Source organism: Chiloscyllium punctatum, chromosome 41, assembly GCF_047496795.1.
Source record: "Chiloscyllium punctatum isolate Juve2018m chromosome 41, sChiPun1.3, whole genome shotgun sequence".
Classification (NCBI taxonomy): domain Eukaryota; kingdom Metazoa; phylum Chordata; class Chondrichthyes; order Orectolobiformes; family Hemiscylliidae; genus Chiloscyllium; species Chiloscyllium punctatum.
The window spans coordinates 29,017,555-29,040,411 of record NC_092779.1 but is presented as its reverse complement, the minus strand read 5'-3'; the positions used below and the strand labels follow the sequence as shown (position 1 = coordinate 29,040,411).

General features: G+C 39.6%; 2 protein-coding genes across 7 annotated transcripts in view; one reads left to right on the top strand and one right to left on the bottom strand.

The window, feature by feature from the left end:
* Positions 1-13,205, bottom strand: part of LOC140464962 (uncharacterized) — a 125,797-nt gene extending 112,592 nt beyond the window's left edge. For 2 of the 4 annotated variants that reach the window (XM_072560639.1, XM_072560642.1), the window contains exons 1-2: positions 13,104-13,205; positions 12,224-12,320 (exon numbers count right to left, since the gene is read on the bottom strand). The gene's annotated coding sequence lies outside the window, so the exon portion shown is untranslated. Of the gene's footprint in view, positions 1-12,223; positions 12,381-13,103 lie in introns of those variants that run through there. The other 2 variants (XM_072560640.1, XM_072560641.1) reach the window with 2 other exon arrangements.
* Positions 12,588-22,857, top strand: part of pik3r4 (phosphoinositide-3-kinase, regulatory subunit 4) — a 98,113-nt gene continuing 87,843 nt past the window's right edge. For 2 of the 3 annotated variants that reach the window (XM_072560636.1, XM_072560634.1), the window contains exons 1-2: positions 12,588-13,317; positions 22,432-22,565. In XM_072560636.1, coding sequence (XP_072416737.1) covers positions 12,588-13,317; positions 22,432-22,565 — 864 coding nt within the window. Of the gene's footprint in view, positions 13,318-14,500; positions 15,226-22,431; positions 22,566-22,857 lie in introns of those variants that run through there. The other variant, XM_072560637.1, reaches the window with a different exon arrangement.

The window sequence follows — 22,857 nt, the reverse complement described above, 5'->3', positions numbered from 1 at the left end:
ATAATTATATTCAAATTGCAGGCAGATGCTTTTGTATTCTTTCTTTTCTTTCAGAAACCTGCAAAGTCATCAATGGGGTCAATGCAAATTTATAACTTATGTTACAACTTTCTAGACAGATGTGTATTCCTACTAGCCTAAATTAAATTACGTTAAGACAAAGAAATAGTTAACAATCACTGGATGTAGGTTTGCTCGCTGAGCTGGAAAGTTCGTTTTCAGACGTTTCGTCGCCATACCTGGTAACATCATCAGTTAGCTACTGGATGAAGCACTGGTGTTATGGCCTGCTTTTTATTTATGTGTTTAGGTTTCCTTGGATTGGTAATGCCATTTCCTGTGGTGATGTTCTTTCACTCAGGGGGTGGTAAATGGGATCCAAGTCTATGTGTTTGTTGATAAGAGTTCCGGTTGTAATGCCATGCTTCTCAGAATTCTTGTGCGTCTCTCTGTTGGCTTGTCCTAGGAACTTTATCAACATATACATTGACTTGGATCCCATTTACCACCCCCCGAGAAAAAGAATAGGACATGACATCACCACCGGAAATGATGTCACCACCCCAAGGAAACCTAAACACATAAAAAGAAAGCACTGATGATGTCACCTAGTATGGTGACAAAACGTCTGAAAACGAACCTTCCAGCTCAGTGAGCAAACGTACATCCAGAACCTCAACCTGAGCTATAAATCTTCTCATACCTTCTCAAAACTTGGTAACTTAACAAGTTAACAATCAGTGAAGACATGGCTACTGGTGCCCACAACAATTTTAATTCATGGAGGATAAAATACAGCCAATTTCTAAATTGAAATAGCTAGGTCACACAATAACAATCAACTTTTAAGTGAAATTAATTTTTAACTTTGCTTTTGAAATTTGCATTAATTACAGACAAAGACAAGTTTATAAATCCATTAGTTCTGATAAAAGCACTACAGCTAAAATATTAACTTATTTGTTTTTTTCACGTGCCGATTGATTTTAATTGGTTCAGGAGTTCTGTAGTAATTAATAATCTGCTTGACTGATTGTAACTGATACTGAAACTCCAATAAAAACAAAACTGTATTATTCATATCTCTCTAATTTTTACATATTGTGAGTTAAGTGTCACTGGCTGGGTCAACATTTATTGCTCATCCCTAACTGTGCTTGACTGAGTGAATTGCTAAGTGATTTCAGAGGGCAGTTAGGAGTCACCACATTGCTGTGTGTCTGGCATCACATCTTGGCCAAACCAGGTAAATATGAGTGATATCTTTCCCTAAAGGACATTCATGAAGTGATGTGTATTTTTCATATTTGACATTAAACTAGCTTTTAATTCCAGGTTTTTTTAAACTGTATTTGAATTTCACTAAATGCCATGGTGGCATTCAAACCCATGTTACCAAAGCATTAGTCTGGGAATATTATCACCATGTCATTGCCAGCCCTTATATCAATACTTTTTCAACAGATTATTCAATTCCCTTTCAAAGGCTTTAATTAACTCTAAAGTTCCCTTCTTTTAAATTCTGTTCCAAGCACAACTTGTTCACGATCTTAACACTGCCATGAATTGAAAAGAATGAAAATTTATCAAAATGATATGCAGGAGGCCAGGAAATGTAGTTTGACAAGCAGTAGAACATTCTACATACAAAAGTGATCATTATATCCTCATCGTTACGATGCAATAGCTCATTTATTTCCAGACTGACTGTAACTTTTAATTTATTTTTCCTGCCACTTAGAGTCATTGCTAATTCCAATGATGAGTTGTCATGAAAACAGAAATTTGTGAAACCACCACTCCCAAAAGATTTATTTGACCTCTAAATTTTAATCAAAAGATAATGTTACTGACTGCATGTTATAGTAGTCTCCATTGATCAATTTATCTTTTATGTGCCAGTATCATGTCAATAATTTATAATGATCAAAATGGTTGGGATACAATAGCTTAAAATAGGCAGCCTTCAGTTAGTGTTAACAGTTTCACCTGGATCAGAAGGTAATGGATTCAGAGATGTGTGTACATAAATTGAAGTTGAGACTTTAATACAGTACTGAGGGAGTGCTGCCTGTTTTCAATTTGTTGTGGTATGATCAGCAGTATCTCCAGGAATCTATATAGGCAACCATAGCTTTTCACGATATTTAGCAATGACTTGGATGAAATAATAGAGAGCTGCATGTTCGAGGGTAAATGTTGTGCATATTTTCATTGCAGGAACCCCTGATGTAAAGGGGGGGGGACAGGGGGAGGTTATGTATTTGGTAATCCTGATGGACTGTTACTTTAAAAAATTGATGTGATGTAATGATCAGCCATCTTCGATGGGAAATACTCATCCCTAACTGTGCTTGACTGAGTGACTTGCTAGGTGATTTCAGAGGGCAGTTCAGAGTCACCACATTGCTGTCCTTCTGGCATCACATCTGTGCCAAACAAGGTAAGGATAAGTGATAACGTTCCCTAAAGGATATTCATGAACTGCCTTGCTGCCTGCAGATTTCCCACTTCCTTAATAAAACTGACACCGTTTAAACATTTAAGCCTGGTTCTTGTTGAAACTTAACACAAGAAGCAAAGTGGTGACGACGAAGGGGTAAAATCTGCTTACACGTAATCCAATAATTCATTTTGGAGATGCTTTGATAAAAACAAAAAGAAATCAAAAAACACTATCACTGCACTGAAGCAGGTATAGTTAGTAAAAGAAAGGATTTCATCTCAGCAAAAGGTGAATGGTACAGAAGAACATGTTCCACTGAGAAGTTACACTCAATAATGAGTACCTTAAAGGGTGGGAAATGGTGTATACACTTGGAAAGAAACAGACAGCCTTAGGAGTATCTTGTTCTAAATGGGAAGAAGCAAGGTAGTTCTAAAATGTTGTAGTACAGTGTTATGCAGGCCCTTGCTGCTTAAAGAAAACAAAATGGTAGAGACTTTAGCACCATATGATTGTATGGTGAAAATATAGAGAGCTGAAACTCCTACACAGAGAGATTCCATTATTTTGTCAAGCTAACAAATTTGAAATGGATATTATCATCCCCGTGTTCTGCAGTATTATGTTAGAAGGAGTTTTCAACCTCTTGAGGAGTCTGATGAAGCCAGAGATGTTGACTTCAAAAATTCAAGAAATATTAGAAATCCTACAAACTATTTTGATTGCAATTGTGGAATCTGCACCTTTCAGTAATCAGCAGGATGGTGAATCTATCTCCCAGTTTTAAAGAAGTTAGCAAAATTCTGTGAATTAGGAGATGACTTAAATGGTTTTATCAGGGACAGACTGGAGTGAGGTTGAAGAGGTGAAGCAATCCAGAAGAGATTACAGGTCATTCTGCTATAACGTGACAGTTGTGTTCCTCTGCAAGCTCATGCTATGAGAAACTGCTATAGAAATTGTGCTATAGAAGATCGTACTATGGGAAACCTGCTATACCCGTTCAGCAGAATGTTCATGTAATGTCCATAATTCATCAATCGCATTATAGCCAATTCGCGCTGATGAAATTAAAGATGTGCAGGGCCAGGTGAATTGGCCATGCTAAATTGCCCATAGTGTTAGGTAAGGGGTAAATGTAGATGTAGGGGTATGGGTGGGTTACGCTTCGGCGGGGCGGTGTGGACTTGTTGGGCCGAAGGGCCTGTTTCCACCCTGTAAGTAAGTAAGTAAGTAAAGTAATCTTATACAGCTACCTGTACTGATGGAAAGGAACCTATGCTTAAAGAAAGCTCTCAAAATCAGTCTTACTGGAACTAGTAGCCACGAGAGCTCAACAGCTAAACCCAAGCATGGGAGTTCATAAAATGGCAGCTGGGAGATCAGCACCAACACAGACTCAAAACTGTTTTGAAAAACAGGTCACACAGCAGCAAAGTACTGGTATAAAAGAAGCTGAATGCAGAAACTGTATGTTGCTCACATTACTTTGACAAATAAATGCCTGGTCAATGTGTCCTTTTTGTTTGCCAAAGTTCAGAAACCTAAGAAAATCTACACAGTACAAAGAGGGCATGAGGAAAGCACACAACCACAGTCCAAAGAGCTGGTGTTAAACATACTAGCCATTTTTATATGAGAATATAGGAAACATGGTTAGTAAGTTTGTGGATTGCACCAAAGTTGGTGGTATCGTGGACAGTAAAGGTGGTTATCTAATCGTACAACGAGATTTTGATCAGCTGGGTCAGTGGGCTGAGGAGTGACAGGTGAAGTTTAATTTAGATAAATACAAGATGCTGCATTTTGGTAAGCCAATGCCAGTGCAGGACTTTCACAGGTAATGGTAAGGCCCTGGAGAGTGAACAGATAACTGTGGGTGCAGGTATATAGTTCCATGAAAGTGGCACTGCAGATAAACAAGGTGGTGAACATGACATTTGGCATGCTTGCCTTCATGGGTCAGAGCACTGAGTCTAGGAGTTGGGACATCATGGTGCAGCTGTTCAAGACATTGGGTAGGCTACTTTTAGAACATTATGTACAATTCTGGTCACCCTGTTATGGGAAGGATGTTGTTCTACTGGAAAAAATTTACCAGGATGTTGCCAGGACTGGAGGATTTCAGTTATAAGCAGAGGCTGGGTAGGCTGGGCTTTTTTTCTCCCTGGAGTGTCAAAGGCTAAATGGGTGACCTTATAGAGGCTTATAAACTCACGAGTGGCAGAGATAAGGTAATTTTTCCTTGGTAGGAGTCCAAGACTAGACTGCATAAGTTTAAGGTGAGAGAGGAAAGATTTACAAGGGACCTGAGGAATAATCTTTTCACACAGAGGGTGATGTGTGTTTGGCCCATATCCCTCTAAACCTTTCTTATTCATAGCACTTTTTGAGAAGATTTGTAACTCAGGTAGAGGTTCTGGATGTAGGTAGGCTCACTGAGCTGCAAAGTTCATTTCCAGACGTTTCGTCACCCTACGAGGTAACATCTTCAGTGGGCCTCCGGGCTAAGCACTGTTGGTAATTCCTGCTTTCCATTTATATGTTTGGGTTTCTTTGGGTTGGTGATGTCATTTCCTGTGGTGACATCATTTCCTGTTATTTCTTTCAAGGGGTAGTAGATGGGGTCTAACTCAATGTGTTTGTTGATAGAGTTCCAGAAATGACTGCCAGACTACTCAGACCCCTTGGCCTCATGGTATCCCACAAACCCATGAACATATTAAAATAGCAGCTGATGAACTTGAAAGACAAGCAAAACTAATATTATTTACAAAATACCGTGCAAGGACTGTAACAAACACTACACTGGACAAACGGGCAGAAAACTATCCACCAGGATATATGAACATCAACTAGCCACAAAAAGACATGACCCTCGCTCACTAGTATCCTTTCATACAGAGGAAAAGGGACTCCACTTCGACTGAGACAACACATCCATTCTAGGACAAGCCAAACAGAGACACACACAAGAATTCCTAGAAGCATGGCATTCCAACCAGAACTTATTATTTTTATTATTTTCAGAAATAATTCTACCCATGAGCTCCTTGGAGAAAAAAATGTGTTGGCAGTATGGTTGTATTGTATGGTTTCATCACATCTCTGCAAAGCCCATCTTTGCCCATGTGTTTGAACTGCATTGTCAAATGAAAGCATAAGGCCAAGCAAATTGAAAACCAAACAACATTCGGATATATGACATCCAGATAAGAAGGATAAACCCTTAGATTTCTTCAAAAACCTTCAAGATAATTTTGAGAGAAGGCCAATGCTGAAACAAGTGCTTACTCAAACATCACAGAAATTAGAGAGAGTTTTGTTGCATCATACAATACTTGTAAACTGATTGCTAAAACTGGAAATGCTCACTACGTTGATGAGTCACTTATCCTGCCTTCAGTGTCCATAATAATATTTGATGTCATGAATTTGAGTACCAAAGAAACAATTCAGGCTATTCCTTTGAGTAATGCTACTGTTGCCAAAACAATCGATGAGACGGCATGGAACATTGAAGAGGGATTGGTCAGTTCATTACAATCCAAGAAATTGTCCTTAGAACTAGACAAACCAACTTTGCAAAATAATGACGGTCTTTTCATGGCTTGAGAGAGATTCTGGAACAGAAACAAATTAATTGAAGAGATGTTATTTGCCAGGAGGATTAAAATGGATACTAAGGAACTGTCTATTTTTGAAGAAGTCAAAAGTTACTTAAGCGAGAACAATTTTCTAATGAAGAATATAGCTGCTTGTGCAACTGATGGTGCTGCTTCTATCATTGGTTGATACAGAGGATTCATTGCCCATCTGAAAAGAGCTATACCTTTTGTCTTTACTAATCATTGTGTCATTCACAGGGAGCACCTAGAAGCTAAAAACTTAGGAGGATGCTTCAACCTTTCGCTTTCAGTTGTCATAAAGGCCGTACACTTCATCAAATCCCATGCCCTTCAGGATCATCTTTTCCAGTAGCTGTGTGAAGAAAATGAAGAACACTTCCGGACACTGCTGCTGCATATCGAGGTGAGGTGGCTTTCAACGTTTTGTTACATTCTGGGACACCATCGTTCCCTTCAAGTCTGATAAAGAGTATGGAGAAAGACTTGCTGATGTTAAGGCGGACATATTGTATTTGGCAGATAGCTTTCAGAAACGTAATTTGTTAAACAAGACCTTACAGGGTAAAAACAGTAACCTCATAGATTGTAAGGAAGCCACTGTTTCTTTCCTTAAAAAACTCGAAGTCTACTGGCACAACATGGGGCGTCAAGAATTTTTACAATTTCCAAACCTGAAGACGATCGCAGAGGCACTGAAGGATGATGAACTAACCATTTATGTGAAACATCTAAAGCAAATATGCAAGAAAGATTTAATGACTTGTTAAACCTCAGTATCCCTGATGGATTTTGAATCCATTTGAGGCACAATCCACCTCAGGCAGAAATTCAAGAGAGGTTGATTGATTTTCAGAGTGATACAACTGCACATTGTCAGTTCCTGATGAAGGGCTTTTGCTTTGGTTGAGTGCGGATTCTGCCAGGTAGTTTCCTTGACATTCCTGATGAAGGGCTTTTGCCTGAAACGCCGATTTTCCTGCTCCTCGGATGCTGCCAGACCAGCACCACTCTAATCTGGACATTGTCAGTTCAGTAATTTATAAAAAGATTTTTGGATCAAGAATGATTTGCCAAATAAATTTACAACACCATATTTGGTTGAGAGCAGATTCTGCCAGGTAGTTTCCTTGACAAAATCCAGGAACAGAATTGATATTACAACAAGATGTGACCTCCAACTGTCATTGTCTAATTTGGAGCCTGATATCATGAAGCTTACAGAAAAGCACTAAGGTCAAAAATTGCACTAGGCCTGATAGATATTCAATTTCAAACAGTCTTTTTTTAAGTTTTACCCAGCATGTGGAAGGTTCAAGTTTTCTTGGTGTTCAATCGCAAATGATTTTCTGTCCACCTGTTCATGTTGTATCCCTGTTTAAAAGGGTGGCCCTGGAACCTGAGAAGAGCTCCTGGGGGCTGTAGCCAAAAAAGTGAATAAATCAGTGATTCTTAAATCATACAGCACAGAAACAGACCCTTCGGCTCAACCAGTCCATGCTGACCATAATCCCAAACTGAACTAGTCCCACCAGCCTGCTCCTGACCCATATTTCTCCAAACCCATCCTATTCATATACTAATACAAATGTCTTTTAAATGTTCTATTTGTACCCACATTCACCACTTCCTCAGGAAGTTCATTCCACTTGCAAACCACTTTCTGTGACAAATTTACCCCTCATTTTTTAAAAATCTCTTTCTTGTTGCATTAAAAGTGTACCCCTTAGCCTTGAAACTCTCCCATTCTAGGCTAAAGTCAACCACTATTAACTCTATCTATTGCCCTCATTATTTTATAAACTTCTATAAGTTCTCCTTTCAACCTCCTACGCTCCAGTGAAAAAAGTCTCAGCCTTTCACTATAACTCAAACCTTCCATACCTGGCAACATCTTCGTGAACTTTTCTGAACCCTCAGCTTAATAATACCCTTCCTATAACTGGTTGACCAGAACTGGACACAGTATTCACCAACATGACTTCCCAACTCCTATACTAAAACGACCAAACAATGAAGGCAAGCATGCCAAATGCCTTTTTAACCACCCTGTGTGTGACATACATAATTCGTTGAAGTGTATCTGAACTCATCAGTGCCTCTCTTCCACAACACTACTAAAGGCCCTACCATTAGTTGTATAAGTTCCACCTCTTGTTTGTTGTACCAAAATGCAATTCCTCACATTTATCCAGTTTGAACTCCATCTGTAATTTTTCAGCTCATTAATCCACTTGACTAAGATCCCTTTGCAATCTTATAAAACCTTCTTCGCTATCTACAATACCACGAATTTTGGTATCGTCCACAATCTTACTAATCATGCCTTCTATATTCTCATCCAAAACATTTATATAAATGACGAATAAAAGAGGACCAAGAACCAATCCCTATGGAACACCCCTGCTGAGAGACCTTCAGCCTGAAAAACAACCCTACATCACCATTCTGTGGCTCCTGCCATTAAGCCAATTATGTATCCTGAATCCCATGTGACTTAACCTAACTAATTGGTCTGCCATGCGGAATCTTGTTGAAGGCTTTACTAAAGACCAAATAAACAACATCTACCGCTCTACCCTTAATCTTTTTGGTAACTTCCTCAAAAAACACAATCAAGTTTGTGAGACCTGATTTGCCTCCAGTCATCAGGCACCTCCCCCATTATAGATTATGTAAATATTTCGGCAAGAGATCTCACAGTTTCCTCCCTTACCTCCCACAACATTCTGAGATACATTAGATCAGGTCCCAGAGATTTAATTGCCACGATATTCTCTAAGATATCCCAAATTTCCTCTTCTGTAATGTGAACTGTTTTAAAACATCAAAATGTATTCTTCTGCGTTGTCTAGCCTCCAGTTTTTTTCTCCACAGTAAAAAATGATGCAAAATATTCATTTAATATCTCTCCCATCTCCTGGGGGTTCAACACAAGAATGATCTCCTCGATCCTTAAAGGGCCCTATCCTCTCTGTAGTGACCCTCTTGCTCTTAGTGTATTGTAGAATCTCTTTGGATTATTCTTAACCTTATCTGCCAATGCTAACTCATATCCCCTCTTTGCCTTCCTGATTTCTTTCTTAAGAACGTCCCCACACACTTTATGTCGATTAAGAGATTCAATTAATCTATTCATGTACTTATCTAAATGTCTTTTAGATATTGTATCTACCCATATCCACCACTACCTCTGGCAGTTTATTCCACACACAAACCAGTCTCTGTCAAAAAATAAATCCCCTCAGGTCTTTATAAATTCTATCTCCTCTAACTTTAAAAATATGCCCTTTTCTCTTGAAATCCTCCACCCTAGGGAAAAGACACTTGTCATTCACCTTATCTATACACCTCATGATTTTATAAAACTCTTAAATAATGATAACTAATAACAAGAAGGACAAGAGCAGCAGATCTACGGGAACGTCATCACCTGCACGTTCCCCTACAAACTACTCACCATTCTGACTCGGAAGTATGGTGCTTTTCCTTAAGTAATGCTGAGTCTAAATAGTAAAACTATTTAATGGCATTGTGGGTCTGCCTAAACAAAACGGATCGCAGTAGTTTGAGAAGACAGCTCACCAGCATCTTAACTTCAACAAGGCATGGGAAATAAATGCTTGCCTACCACTGCTGACATCCTGTGAATGAATTTTAAAAGATTAAATTTTGTGATCTGGTTCCAATGACTAGGCATGTATTCTTTCAAGACTAAAGGATGATCTAATTTGTGTTTTAAGATGATTAAAAGGATTTGCTGGATGGAGTCCAAAAGTAGGGGACTTAACCTTGAAAATAGAGTTAAGCCATTCAGAGTTGATGTTAGAAAATGATTTTTTTCCCCACAAAGGGGCATGCGAATCTAGACTTGACTGTGACGTTGTTGAGTCTGTGTCAATTGAAAATTTGAAAAGAGAATAACAGAGACAAGGTTATTTGGAATTGCAGAGACAAGTCAGGTGGATGGAAGTTAATAGATCAGCAAACTTAAGTGTCAGAGCAGGTTCAAACAGCTGATTGGCCCACTGCTGTTCCCATGCTCTTTTCAGATGGTTTTGAAGAACCTATGACACCATTTGAAGAAAATGGTTTTTCAGGCTTCCTGGCATTACTTAGCCTTCAATGATTAAGACAGACAAAAATTTTCTTGGTGAATATTTCAGTGCTATTTGTAGGACTTTACATCTTTCCTTACAGTAATAACATTAATGGTTCCAGTAGACAAATCGTAATAATCTTTTCTTGTTATGGTAACAAATCCTTTGTCTCTCTTTTTTGGGGGAACCTATAGTTAATCCGTCAACTCACTATGAAATACAATTACAATCAAAAAGGAAAAACACCTTGTTTTGAAGGTGTGGATATACTTAACCTTTAAGGGAGTTAAAAGCTAGCAGAACTACCTGACAGCACCAAGTGTTCTGAATAAGGTAACAATGTAACACTTGGTCAAATGCTAGATTAGCTGGGTTGCCTGGAAACAATAAAACAGATTTGAATTAGGAATATCAGTTTTAATTATACCTCCAAAAAAAAAAACCAAACTCCAATCAAGTTTGAATTTAGTATATTGACAATCTTAAAAGCCAATGACACAATCCGATGCTTTGGGGATATAAGACTGGGAAAAACTGAACAGTTGGGAGGAGAACTACCAAGCCACCAGCTTCTGCAGACTGCCCAGAAAATAGCTCTCTTAGAGGTGTCTTTATCGATCTGTGACCTGTGAAGCATAATCCCTTAGAAGACGAAAAGACGACACAGGAGGATCCAAATAGAAGATTTGACAGCTGATTGTTTTGAAAACTTGAATTTTTGGTAAATCTTAATTGGGCATTTTTATTGGACTAGTGTTGTAGAAGTGAAGGTAAAAGATAGGTTAGAGGAAGGAGTTGTAAATAGTTGGTAGTTAATTATTCGCTGTTCTACCTGAAGAAATAAAGTGGTTAATTTTTACTTTAAGAATTTTCACAGATTACTGCACAGGATAATCTTTTGTGTGTTGCTGGTTTAAATTAAGCTGGAGGGTTTACCCTGTGTCGTAACAACCTTCATACCACCAAATTAACTTTGAAGCTTGGGCTTTGTGCTGATAAGGCTGGCAGCATTGGTTGTCATTATTCCAATGAAATTGAACAGCTTTGGGATTCAGATATTTGTGGAGAAATATGAAAACAGGTAATTGGGCTGGCCTCTCATTCTGCCAAAAGGTACCCTAAAACACCAATATCCTTTACAATCCTGATTGAATGAAAGTTTCTCCTCCAGTGGAGTTTCACTCTTGAAGAGGTTATCTTGCCGAATGCGGAATACTCTTGTAAAGAATGTACTGATTTCAAATTATTGCTAAGTTAGGGTGAAAAGCTGAGGATTGTCATTTTTATTGTGATAAAAATACCAGTTTATGTGTTTCTTTTAGCTTCTGTTAATTCGATCATGTCTCTGAAAATTGTTTAAATTGTCTGTATTGCTGTGCGTGCATCCTTAAAGCACTTTCTATGATCACCGAAATGTTAAGGTGCAGGCGACGGTCAGATTTAATCTGCGATCGGACAGGAAAACCTACAAGATAACGACAGATAGGTACTTGCGAGCCTCTTCCTTAGAAATCAGCATGTGAGCATATGCACATTTCCACTGATCACAAAATCCGCCCCTATTGAGCATTGCTCAATAAGATTTAGAGTGCCATCTTGTGACTAGATTATACTTAGTATTAACTGTTTATTAATGCACAAACAGCACACTACAAATTAGGAGAGAGCTAGTAATAAATACACAAATTAAAATGAATGTAGAAATACTAAAATTCTCAAAGAGTTTATCAGTTGTGTCTTTTCTGGAAAAGCTTCCCTGGCTTTTGATTGTTTGCAGACTATTGTTGAATTCTTAACTAACTATTCTAACTATAAATCGTAGCAGAAAGCTTTTTTTTATACGGACACACAATTCAAGCGATACATTCCGTATTTATCGTGAATTCCACTCGAGATAAACGAACACAGAAACACCAACGCCGCTTGCATCCCTGATTTTCATCCTCTCCTTTCCCCGTCCCCCCCTGACGCTACGTCCGTGCGCTCGGTTCCGACTATGGTTTTTTTAAAAAAAAATCAACCACACACACACACACCAAAACAATTCTTACATTATCGACGCCATCTTCCACCGGCCTTCAACACAGGAATGGAGTCCCGGCAGAGCCATCGCGTCAACCGAAACAAATAATCCCGGGCAACTCCAGACTGTCCCGCCAATCGCGGGATTAAAACAAAAAAAAAGTCAGAAGTGATAATAATAGAGGAAGCGAATTCGCTGCAGGACCGAGTTTACTTGGTGTTTCTGTTTATGAAATGTGACTTTGAGGAAGTAAATAATAAAAAGCGAGTGGTGAGAGGGAGATGGGAGGAAGCCGGCGGCGCTGTTGACGCTGTTCGTGCTCGGCCGGAGGAGTGGAACGGGTGACCGTTAAAACCGTTAAGCGGCCGGTCTCGCGCTTGCTGCCCGTCGCCATGGGTAACCAGCTGGCAGGCATCGCCCCGTCCCAGATCCTCTCGGTCGACAGCTACTTCTCCGACATCCACGAGTTCGAGTATGACAAGAGCCTGGGCAGCACCCGCTTCTTCAAGGTGGCGCGGGCCAAGCACCGCGAGGGCCTGGCGGTGGTCAAGGTGTTCGCCGTGCAGGACCCCTCGCTGCCGCTCACCGCCTACAAGCAGGAGCTGGAGGAGCTGCGGCAGCGGCTGCTGGGCGCCGCCAACTGCGTGGCCTTCCAGCGGGCCAGCTTCAGCGAGCGGGCCGCGCTGCTCTTCCGACAGTACGTCCGCGACAACCTCTACGACCGCATCAGCACCCGGCCTTTCCTGGGCCACACCGAGAAGCGCTGGGTGGCCTTCCAGCTGCTCACCGCGCTGGAGCAGGCCCACCGGGCCGGCGTCCGCCACGGCGACATCAAGACCGAGAATGTCATGGTCACCAGCTGGAACTGGGTGCTGCTGACCGACTTCGCCAGCTTCAAACCCACCTACCTGCCCGAGGATAACCCGGCCGACTTCAACTACTTCTTCGACACTTCCAGGAGGAGGACCTGCTACATCGCCCCCGAGCGCTTCGTGGACGGGACAATGTTCAGCACCGAGCTGGAGGCGGCCAGGGATTCGACCACTCCGCTGGTGGACCTGACTCACAACAATCAGAGGACCAGGGGAGAACTGAAACCAGCCATGGACATCTTCTCCGCAGGTAACTGAACGAAGCCCAGGTTGCTTCTGTGGCGAGTGATCAATGGCAATGAATGTATTTGCGAGGGCTGCTTCAGGAGCACAATGCGGGGGAAGTTGTGCTTCTTTTCCTAACTGCACCCTCTGAGTTCCCTAAAGTGAGGGGTGACCCTTCACTATGGGATACTGGCATACTCCGTACGTACCAGGGTCAAATCCACACTCCCTGACCAGGCACAAGGGCAAAATTCTCACTGTCAAATAAGTCACACTGTATCCCGTTTGCAGTTTGTTGTGCATTTTAAAAGGGGATAAAGCAGGTAAGAATGCTTTTGAAATTGCAACCGAAAAGCTTAGGGGTTATTTTTTTAAAAAGGAAATGGGATCTTTAGAACGTTAGCTTTTTGTCAGAAATAGAACGTGGTGACATAAAAATCAGATTAGAGCTAAAAATCCAATAATGGTCATGATGATTGGAAAGAAGTTGAGTTTAGTAACTTTCCATCTTCTTTCAAGTTGGGAAGTTGGATTGTTAATCCAGAGATCCGGTAAGGTTCTGGGACCCAGGTTTGAGTCCTGCCAGGTAGGTGATGGAATTTGAATTCATTTAAAGAAAACTGGAATTGAGTTTAGTGATGACCATGAAATCATTGGGGGGAAAAAACCCATCTAGCTCACTAATGCATTTTAGGGAAGAAATTGCTACCCTTGACTAATCTGACCTTCATGTGACTCCAGATCCACAACAATGTGGTTGAGCCTTAACTGCCTTCTTAGTAATTAGGGATGGGCAATGAATGCTGCCCGAGCCAGTAACTTCCACACTTTGTGAATGAATTAAAACAAAAATTGGGGTGAAACAAGGCTGTATCATTTCTGTCAATAATCTTCCCCATATTCCTTGCTGCAACATTCCACCCTGTATTAATGAAGCCTTTATTTGGAATGGAGCTCTTGACAGCGCAAGTGAAAAACTGTTCCACTTGTGTCACCTCCAGTCCAAAGCCAAGACCACTCCAGTCTCTGTTATTCTGATGATGATTGCATGTTTATGCTCTCAGGACAAGCTCCAAACCATTGTCATTGAATTCACAGAAGGATGTGACTGAACATCCATTAAGAAACGTCCTGTGCTACCCAGCTCCTAATGTACAGCATTTTTCCCTATCAAGATCCACCGTGAACTGTTGGACAATGTGGATTTATTCACCAACTTGGCCGCCTCCTTTCAGCAAGGTCAGACATTTGATAAAATTCAACATTGCCTCCAGCGTGCCAGTGCAGTCTTTAGTCATCCGAGGAATACAGTGTTTGATGACAAAGACCTCAACTGGCATCAAGCTCATGGTTTACAGGGCAATAGTGCTACTTGCCCTTCTCTAGGCATCGGAGACAGGGATAATGGACAAGCATCTTGCATCCCAAGGGAAGTGTTACCGCAGTGCCTCAGCAAAATCCTTTTAAATGCAGTGACAAGATAGGTGCTCTAATATCAGAGTCCTCACTGAAATCAAATCTCCTGCATCAAGGCACTGGTTACTGTTAATGGCTGCTTTGGTAGCCTGAAAGAAAAAAAATTCCAGAAATGAAATCTCTAGTCTGAGCCTCTTCATGATTTATGAGAAAATGCTTCAAGGACATCCACAAAGTGTCCCTGTTTTTTTAAAAAAAAGGAACACCCCAGTGACACGTGGGAATCTCTTGACCTTGACTGCTTAACCTGGAGTAGCAGCATTTGTGAAGGTGACCACTGTCTCAAGCATCTCTAACAACTCCAGGTGGAGGCCAAGTGCAAACAGCAGAAGAGCATGTAAACCTGAGCATCTCACCCATCCTTCTCTTCAAACACTACTTGCCCCACCTGTGGCCTAGTAGGCAGATCCAGCATTGGATTATTTAGTCAAATCGGGACCCATATCCTGGAGTATAAGTAAGTCATCCTCTGTCTCAAGGTTTGGAGGTGCCAGTGTTGGAGTGGGGTGGACAAAGTTTAAAAAAATCACACAACATCAAGTTATAGTCCAACAGGTTTATTTAGAAACACTAGCTTTTGGAGTGTGGCTCCTTCATCAGTCACAACCAGCTGATGAAGGAGCAGTGCTCCGAAAGCTAGTGCTTCCAAATAAACGTGTTGAACTATAGCCTGCTGTTGTGATTTCTAACTTTGTCTGAAGGGACTGCCTAAGAACTCTAGCTTTCATGATCTGCATTCTCTTGGTAATTCAAGCAAGATGATCACTTTCTTATGTTTACTTGCTAGTATACAAATAACATGTCTCATACAGCTCTTAAATAGGACAGGGTTGCCAAAACCATATTACCTGATAACACATCCAGTAGCACATTCTTTTAAATACAGTATTGCTCCCAGAATTTATAGAGTCATAGAGACGTACAGCATGGAAACAGACCCTTCGGTCCAACTTGTCCATACCGACCAAATATCCTAACCCAATCTAGTCCCACCTGCCAGCACCCAGCCTGTATCCCTCCAAACCCTTCCTATTCATATAACCATCCAGATGCCTTTTAACTGTTGTAATCACTTCCTCTGGCAGCTAATTCCATGCACCCACCACTCTGTGTGAAAAAGTTGCCCCTTAGGCCCTTTTATATCTTTCCCTTCTCACCCTAAACCTAATTCATCTTAGATAATGAGTACTGAATAGAGTACAATTTGATGTGTTACCAGCTGGTATGTTATTTTGTTGTAGCTATGTCAAGAACATTAGGATCTTGAACAAAACCTGTAGTAATGCAACATTAATGATGTTAATGTAATCATTTTGAAGATGTGAGTAATTGTCGGAGGCTGAGGGGTGACCTTATAGAGGTTTACAAAATTGAGGGGCATGGATAGGATAAATAGGCAAAGTCTTTTCTCTGGGGTCGGGGAGTCCAGAACTAGAGGGCATAGGTTTAGGGTGAGGGGGAAAGATATAAAAGAGACCTAAGGGGCAACCTTTTTATGCAGAGGGTGGTACGTGCATGGAATGAGCTGCCAAAGGAAATGGTGGAGGCTGGTATAATTGCAACATTTTAAGAGGCATTGGATGGGTATATGAATAGGAAGGGTTTGGAGGGATATGGGCCGGGTGCTGGCAGGTGGGACTAGATTGGGTTGGAATATCTGGTCGGCATGGACCGAAGGGTTTGTTTCCTTGCTGTACATCTCTATGACTCTAAGATGAACCCTATAATTTATGCTGTAATTGTGTACTTCCAGTTCAAATCTATATAGTAAAACACAATTATTTAATTATTTAGTTGTTACATCTAAAATTTTGCATTGTAGTGCTTCTTGTCTGACAGTTTCTAGTTCTTCAGTCTTTTTCTCTTAGTTTGGTCTACACTGCAGATATTTGAACTGTTGTATTTTTTAAAAAATTCCTTTTTGAGTGTAAAATCTTGTGGCAAGGCAAAATCACTTTTCTGAACTGTTGAAATGTGTTCAGTTCAAATATTTACAAGCTAGTTTAATAGTATACATTGTCAAAAATCTTGCTACTTGTAGAGTTCTGTATCCTACAGTATTTACAAAGTTATTTCTTTGCTTCAGTTTTCAGTAAGTACCCTACATAAATGATCATTTTCAGGTTCAGTCACTCACTTGGAGTTTCTGCTAAAGTCAAAATAACTTTTTGATTAAAAAAAATCAAACCCAAAATCGCCTATTCCAGATTGAAGGTTGTTTTGGTATTCCAGATTGAAGGTTGTTTTGGCAAGTTCCAACTCCAGTTAAAGGTGTTAGATTTGTGGTTGTTTCTCTATCAATGTTTCATGGTAAATTGAAAAAGTCAAAAGTTTGTAGTCAGACACAGCAAATAATTAAGGAGACAAGTGGGATGTTGTCTTTTGTTGCAAGGGGGAATAGAGTATGAAAGTAATTTGCCAGGATGTTGCCTCTGTTGGATAGTTTTTGTTATAAAAATGTTACGACGTGGAAGTCAAACCCCTGTTAAAGTACAGGTATGAGACAGCCCAGGGAATTCGTTGTGGACTCAGACCTGAAGTGTCTCTCTCTCTTCGTCCCGGAGATCGTACTCTTTCAAAGTCTGGAATTAAAAATAAAAACTTAAAGACAGTTTAGTTTAATTTTAATTATCCTCTTCATTAATAGCATCACTGTTACAACATAACACTGATACCTATAAGTCAACCTAACTGGATTCTATTAACCCAGGTGAGTAGGAATTGCTCTTCTTTCAAGAGCCCTGGCCAGCTACTCCGTCATACTATCAAAAACAGACTATTTTTATACACAGATGTACAAGGGCATTATTGTCACAAACACAAAAGTTAACATGTTCTGAACTAGGCAGATAATAGCGAAGGACAATAATTCTGAAGAGAAGTTAATATCGAGTTTCGTTCTGAGGTCAGAATTAAACATTGTTTATTCATTTCACAAAGGAACAGCCATGAATGTTATCTCTCTGTGTCTTGTTTATACAGATTTGCTGATGTTAAGGCAAATGTTCTTAATTATTTTATCCTCCCTGCCATACTATTTTCTAGTGTGCTGCAGATGTGTTCTATGATTCAAAATTACATTTTAGTCTAAATGTTTAAGGTCAACATTCACATCCCTCTGGTAATTAAAATCAAACACCCAGAAAAGCTTGCCTTGTTTTGCCTCGCCTCGTGATGTGTGAGTGAAAGAAATTCTAAATAGTGAAAATTAAAAGAAAAATAACTTTCTAACTCTAATAATGAACACTAAACAAAACTATTACCAAATCCAAACCCCCTTTTCTTAACTGATTACTATCTGACCCAAATGCAATACAAAAAGCTACTCCAACATAATTATTAAACATTTCATTAATTTAACTTCTCAAAGTCCATACAGATGGTCTTCTCCTCTCCCTTCAGCCTTCCTTCCTTTTCCTGACTCTTCTGCCTTCTGTCTGGTCATCTTTCTTTTTTTTAAACTGCTTTTACAGGAAAAGATACCTTTTGATTGATAGTGCCTTCTGAAATTTCTTCAAGAGCAAGATGTTCGATGGGCAGTTAGCTCCCCAGCTCCTTGTGGTTGCTAAGACCTATTTTCAAAATGCCCATGTTTTTTATACCCCTCAACATAATTCCCCCTCATTGGTCTGGTATTGTCAATATAATAAATTCAAGCTCAATTGGGTTTTAGTGTCCTGGGCATAATTTAAATTAATTGGTTAAATTTGAATTGTTGTCAAAACAACAACTAAAATTCAGTTATCCATTTACTACATGTTTCTATTTTGGAACAGCCCATCTCTTAACTGTTCTGGTCTGACAGCTGTATTTTAAATTTACTTTAAGATTCAGAAAACACTTTCTACCTTAAAGTGGGCATACCCTCTTTCGACTTCGTAACACCTTCCCTCTTGAGAAACAAACCATCATAATGAAAAGATGGCTTTTTTTTTTCTCTAATTCTGAGTACCATTACTCTGAAATATGTATGTCTTTAGTCTAAGTTTTACATTAATTCTGCACACATATATAGCATTGAAATTGATACAGTCCAATCTTATCTACATCTTTTCTTCTAAATTACATCTGCGATTACCCATTTTTATGACCTGTAGCATGTACAATTTGTGAATTGTCTGTTTAAAAGTAAAAAATTAAAAGACAACAGTCTCGTATTTTTATCTTTAAATCTTGCTAAAAAGTGAGAGGGTTGTGGTCCATGTACGGAATTGTCTCCGAAACATTGTTTGTCACATGAACGTTGACATGTTGTAAGGTCAGTACCAAACTCAATACCTCCTTTGATGATGGAGTATTTTTGTGGTGGATATTGAATTTTAGCAAGTTTTGAGAAGATTTTGAGTTTGTTTGACAAGTAGCCAATTGACTGTTCAATTCCATCAGCAGCTGCCGGCATTAATACAGCTCTAATCCGAATATTGGTAGCATCGATTGCAACTTTAAAGGGTTTTAAAAAATTTGATGGAGCTAAAACTGGTGCGGTGGTTAATACGGTTTTTAAATTCTCAAATGCTTTCTGACATTGTTCTGTCCACCAAAATTTCACATTCTTCAGTAAATGCATCAGCGATGCCACCACACTGCTGGAAGTTTGAAACAGATTTCCAATAGAATCCGCTCAGTCCCAAAAATCAAAGTACCTCTTTCTTTAAGGATGGTCATGGAAGTTCCTCGATGGCTTTGTCTTCGCGTCCCTTGGGGTCATCCTTCCATGTCTGAAGTTATGTCCCAAGAACATCATTCTGCTTTCGTAAATTCTGTTTTCTTTAAGTTTATTGCCGTAATCGTTCAAAGAGCTCTATCAACTGTACCGTGTGATCTTTCAACAAATGGCTAAAGATCGCTATATTGTCAAGATAAATGGTACAGTTTTTTAATCCAGTCACAACTCTGTTCATGAGTCTTTGAAATGTGGCTGGTGCATTCTTCATTCCGAGTGGCATCATTTTGAATTGATATAGCCCATTTGGGGTTACAAATGCCAAAATATCTTTTTGTTTTCTCTGATAAAGGTACCTGCCAATAACTACACAGTAAGTCTAACTCTGTGATGCAAGTGGCTTGTCCACCTTTCTCTATACAGTCCTCCAACCTTGGTATTGGATAGGAGTCCAATTGAGTTAAAGTATTGACCTTCCGGTAGTCCATACAAAATCATTGAGACCTGTCAGGTTTGGGAACTAAAACGACCAGCGAACCCCAATCACTCTGATACGGTTTGGATTGACGATGTCTTTGTCTTTGTTGAACTTTGCCTCCACTTCCTTCTGGACCTGTGCAACTTTGAGAGGATTAAGCCTATGGGGGGGTTGTTCTTTTGGAACAGCATTCCCTACTTTCACCCTCATGTGGAATAGTATTAGTCCTCCCATTCAATTCCTACTTAGGTCCTCATACTGCTGCAACAAACCTTTCAACTCAATTCTTGATGAGACAGAACTCACTATCCTTTGCCTATCTTCAAGGACTTCCTCAAAATGAGCTATATAATGTGGCATATCAAAATCCATGCCATCTGGATTTGATTCCTCACTCGGGGAGTGGGACAGTAAGTAACACCTGTTTCTCCAGTTCCCTGTCTCTACTATAGTAAGCTTTCAGCATATTCACATGACGTACTCAACACAGTTTTTTTTTCTGTTCGGCATCTTTACACGATAGTTTACCTGACTCAACTTTTTTCAATTTGATAGGGACTACTAAATCTGGCTTTTAAGGGATCTCCTACCACTGGTAACAATACTAATACATCATCCCCATGGGAAAGCATCTGAATTTTCAAGTTTTTATCTGCCTTCTGCTTCATTCTATGCTGTGTCCTCTTTAGGTGGTGCTTAGCTAATTCACCTACCTGGTTTAAACTCTCCCTCCCCTCAGATACATAATCAAAGAGTGAGATCTCCGACTTTGGCCTTATCAATTTTTCCCTAATTCGTTTCAAATGCCCCCTCGTTTTATGTCCGAATATTAACTCTAAGGGAGTAAACTGAGTAGATTTGTCTGGGGCATCTCTAAGGCAAACAATATGGATGGCATACTTTTATCCCAATCATTCGGGTTGTCCTGACCGTACGCTCTTAACGTGGTCTTCAGGGTTTGATGTCACATTTCCAAGGCTACCTAGGATTCTGGATGTTATGCATTTGATTTCAAGTGCTGTATGCCTAAATTATCCATGATTTTCTTAAATAGTTTAGCAGTGAAATTGGACCCTTGGTCTGACTGAATCTCTCTGGGTAGCCCATACTGAGTAAAAAGAAAGCTACCAACTCCTCCTCCACCCTTTTTTTGCCTGAACACTCCATAATGGAATTGCCTTCAGAAATCTGGTAGATGTATCCTTTATGGTTAGCAAACATATGTTCCCATTTTTAGTTTTAGGGAGGGGGGCTGCGCAGTCAATCATAACCTGTGAAAGGTTCTCCAAATGCAGGAATTGGCAGCAAAGGTGCTGGTTTTATTACTGCCTGCTGCTTATCTACCATGTGGCACGTGTGACATATTCAACCACATCCTTATGCAGTCCAGGCCAATGAAAATGTTTTTGTACTTTAACCTGAGACTTCTTCACACCTAGATGACCTCCTACTGGTAATTCATGTGCTAACCATAATACTTTGTCTGTATTCTACCGGCAACAGCATCTAATGCATTTCTTCCCTTTTCTCCTCTGCACTAATGTGCAGTGGTCTCTATTTTCACCTTAGGATTCTGTCCTTAAGATAATAACCCTCAGTATTACATTCTGATTTCTTTCCTGAGTATGCATCGTAATATTTATCTTTTATTGTTTCATCTTTCTGTTGTAAGTCCATTAGCTTTTCAGGACTAAACACCTGTTCCTGACTCTTTACCTGTTCAGGTTTTTCCTGTACCATTACATCAAACTGGATATCAGCTAACTGAACCTGAACTCCTTCGTTTTTCTCTTAAGCTACAGCAAAACGGAAAAATTAATGCTAGTGGTATCGTGTTACTATGCAGTCTGGATGTATAAAATTATGAAGAGCATATTGCTAAAGCAATGTTTTAAATTGTGGTGGATCAAAGTGGATTTTAAAAGGGCTAGTATAAAAACTTGAGAGGAAAAGCCCCACTTCTCCAAGCTAGTGCAGTTTTCACCCAGTTACTGAACCTAAAACAGAACCTCTACTTTGCTAATTTGTGTCAGCATAAATGGAAAGAATTACAGAAGAGCATAGGGCAGAGGTTATTGATATTAGTTTTTGTAGTTTATGAAAATGGGCCATGAATTCATTAATGTATTTTGTATCTTTTCAATGCAGACTTTAGTTTATGCTGACAGACAGCGGTTGGAAACATTTTTTGCCATGTGGTATAGAGACAACTGTTGATTTTATTATAGCTCATTTAATTGTTAAGAAGGTTTCTTTGCAAGAGAAATTGCTGTGATTAAATGTTCCATCAGACTGAATAATTCAGTTGCATATTTCAGTTGATAGTATAAGTTTCTTTGTAACTCACTTGCATAAAAGATCAAAGGTAGAGGATGCACGTGTCAGAAAATTAGATATTGTGACTGTGTTTAATAATTAGAAAGAAATTTTTGATTGTTCAGTATTTGATGGCCTTCATACAAGTATGTATATATTTATATGTTGTGCACGCCAATAACTAGAATTTTCTTTGCCTTGTATAGGGTGTGTTATTGCAGAGCTTTTCACAGAAGGGGTGCCTATGTTTGATTTATCCCAACTGCTGGCTTATAGAAATGGACATTTTTCCCATGAGCAGGTGTTGAATAAGATTGAAGATGTGAACATAAGAGGTCTGGTAAGCAGAGAAAGCTCAGTGCTTAGTTTTGCCAAAATAGAATGAAATGCTGAAGTAAATATGCTTTTAAAGCTATTGTTTAATATGTTTTTCAAGTGAAGTTTTGAGGAGGGGCTTAAAACAATAAGATGATTTCTTCATTCTAACTTCTCATCATGAATTACTTTTCTTACTAATTTTCAGGATGTGGGTGTTGCTGACATTTTATAACTCATCTGTAGTTGCCCTGGCAACTTAATGGTTTGATTTTTTTTTCACCTCAAATGGTATTAAGAGTCAGCCTGAGTAAAAG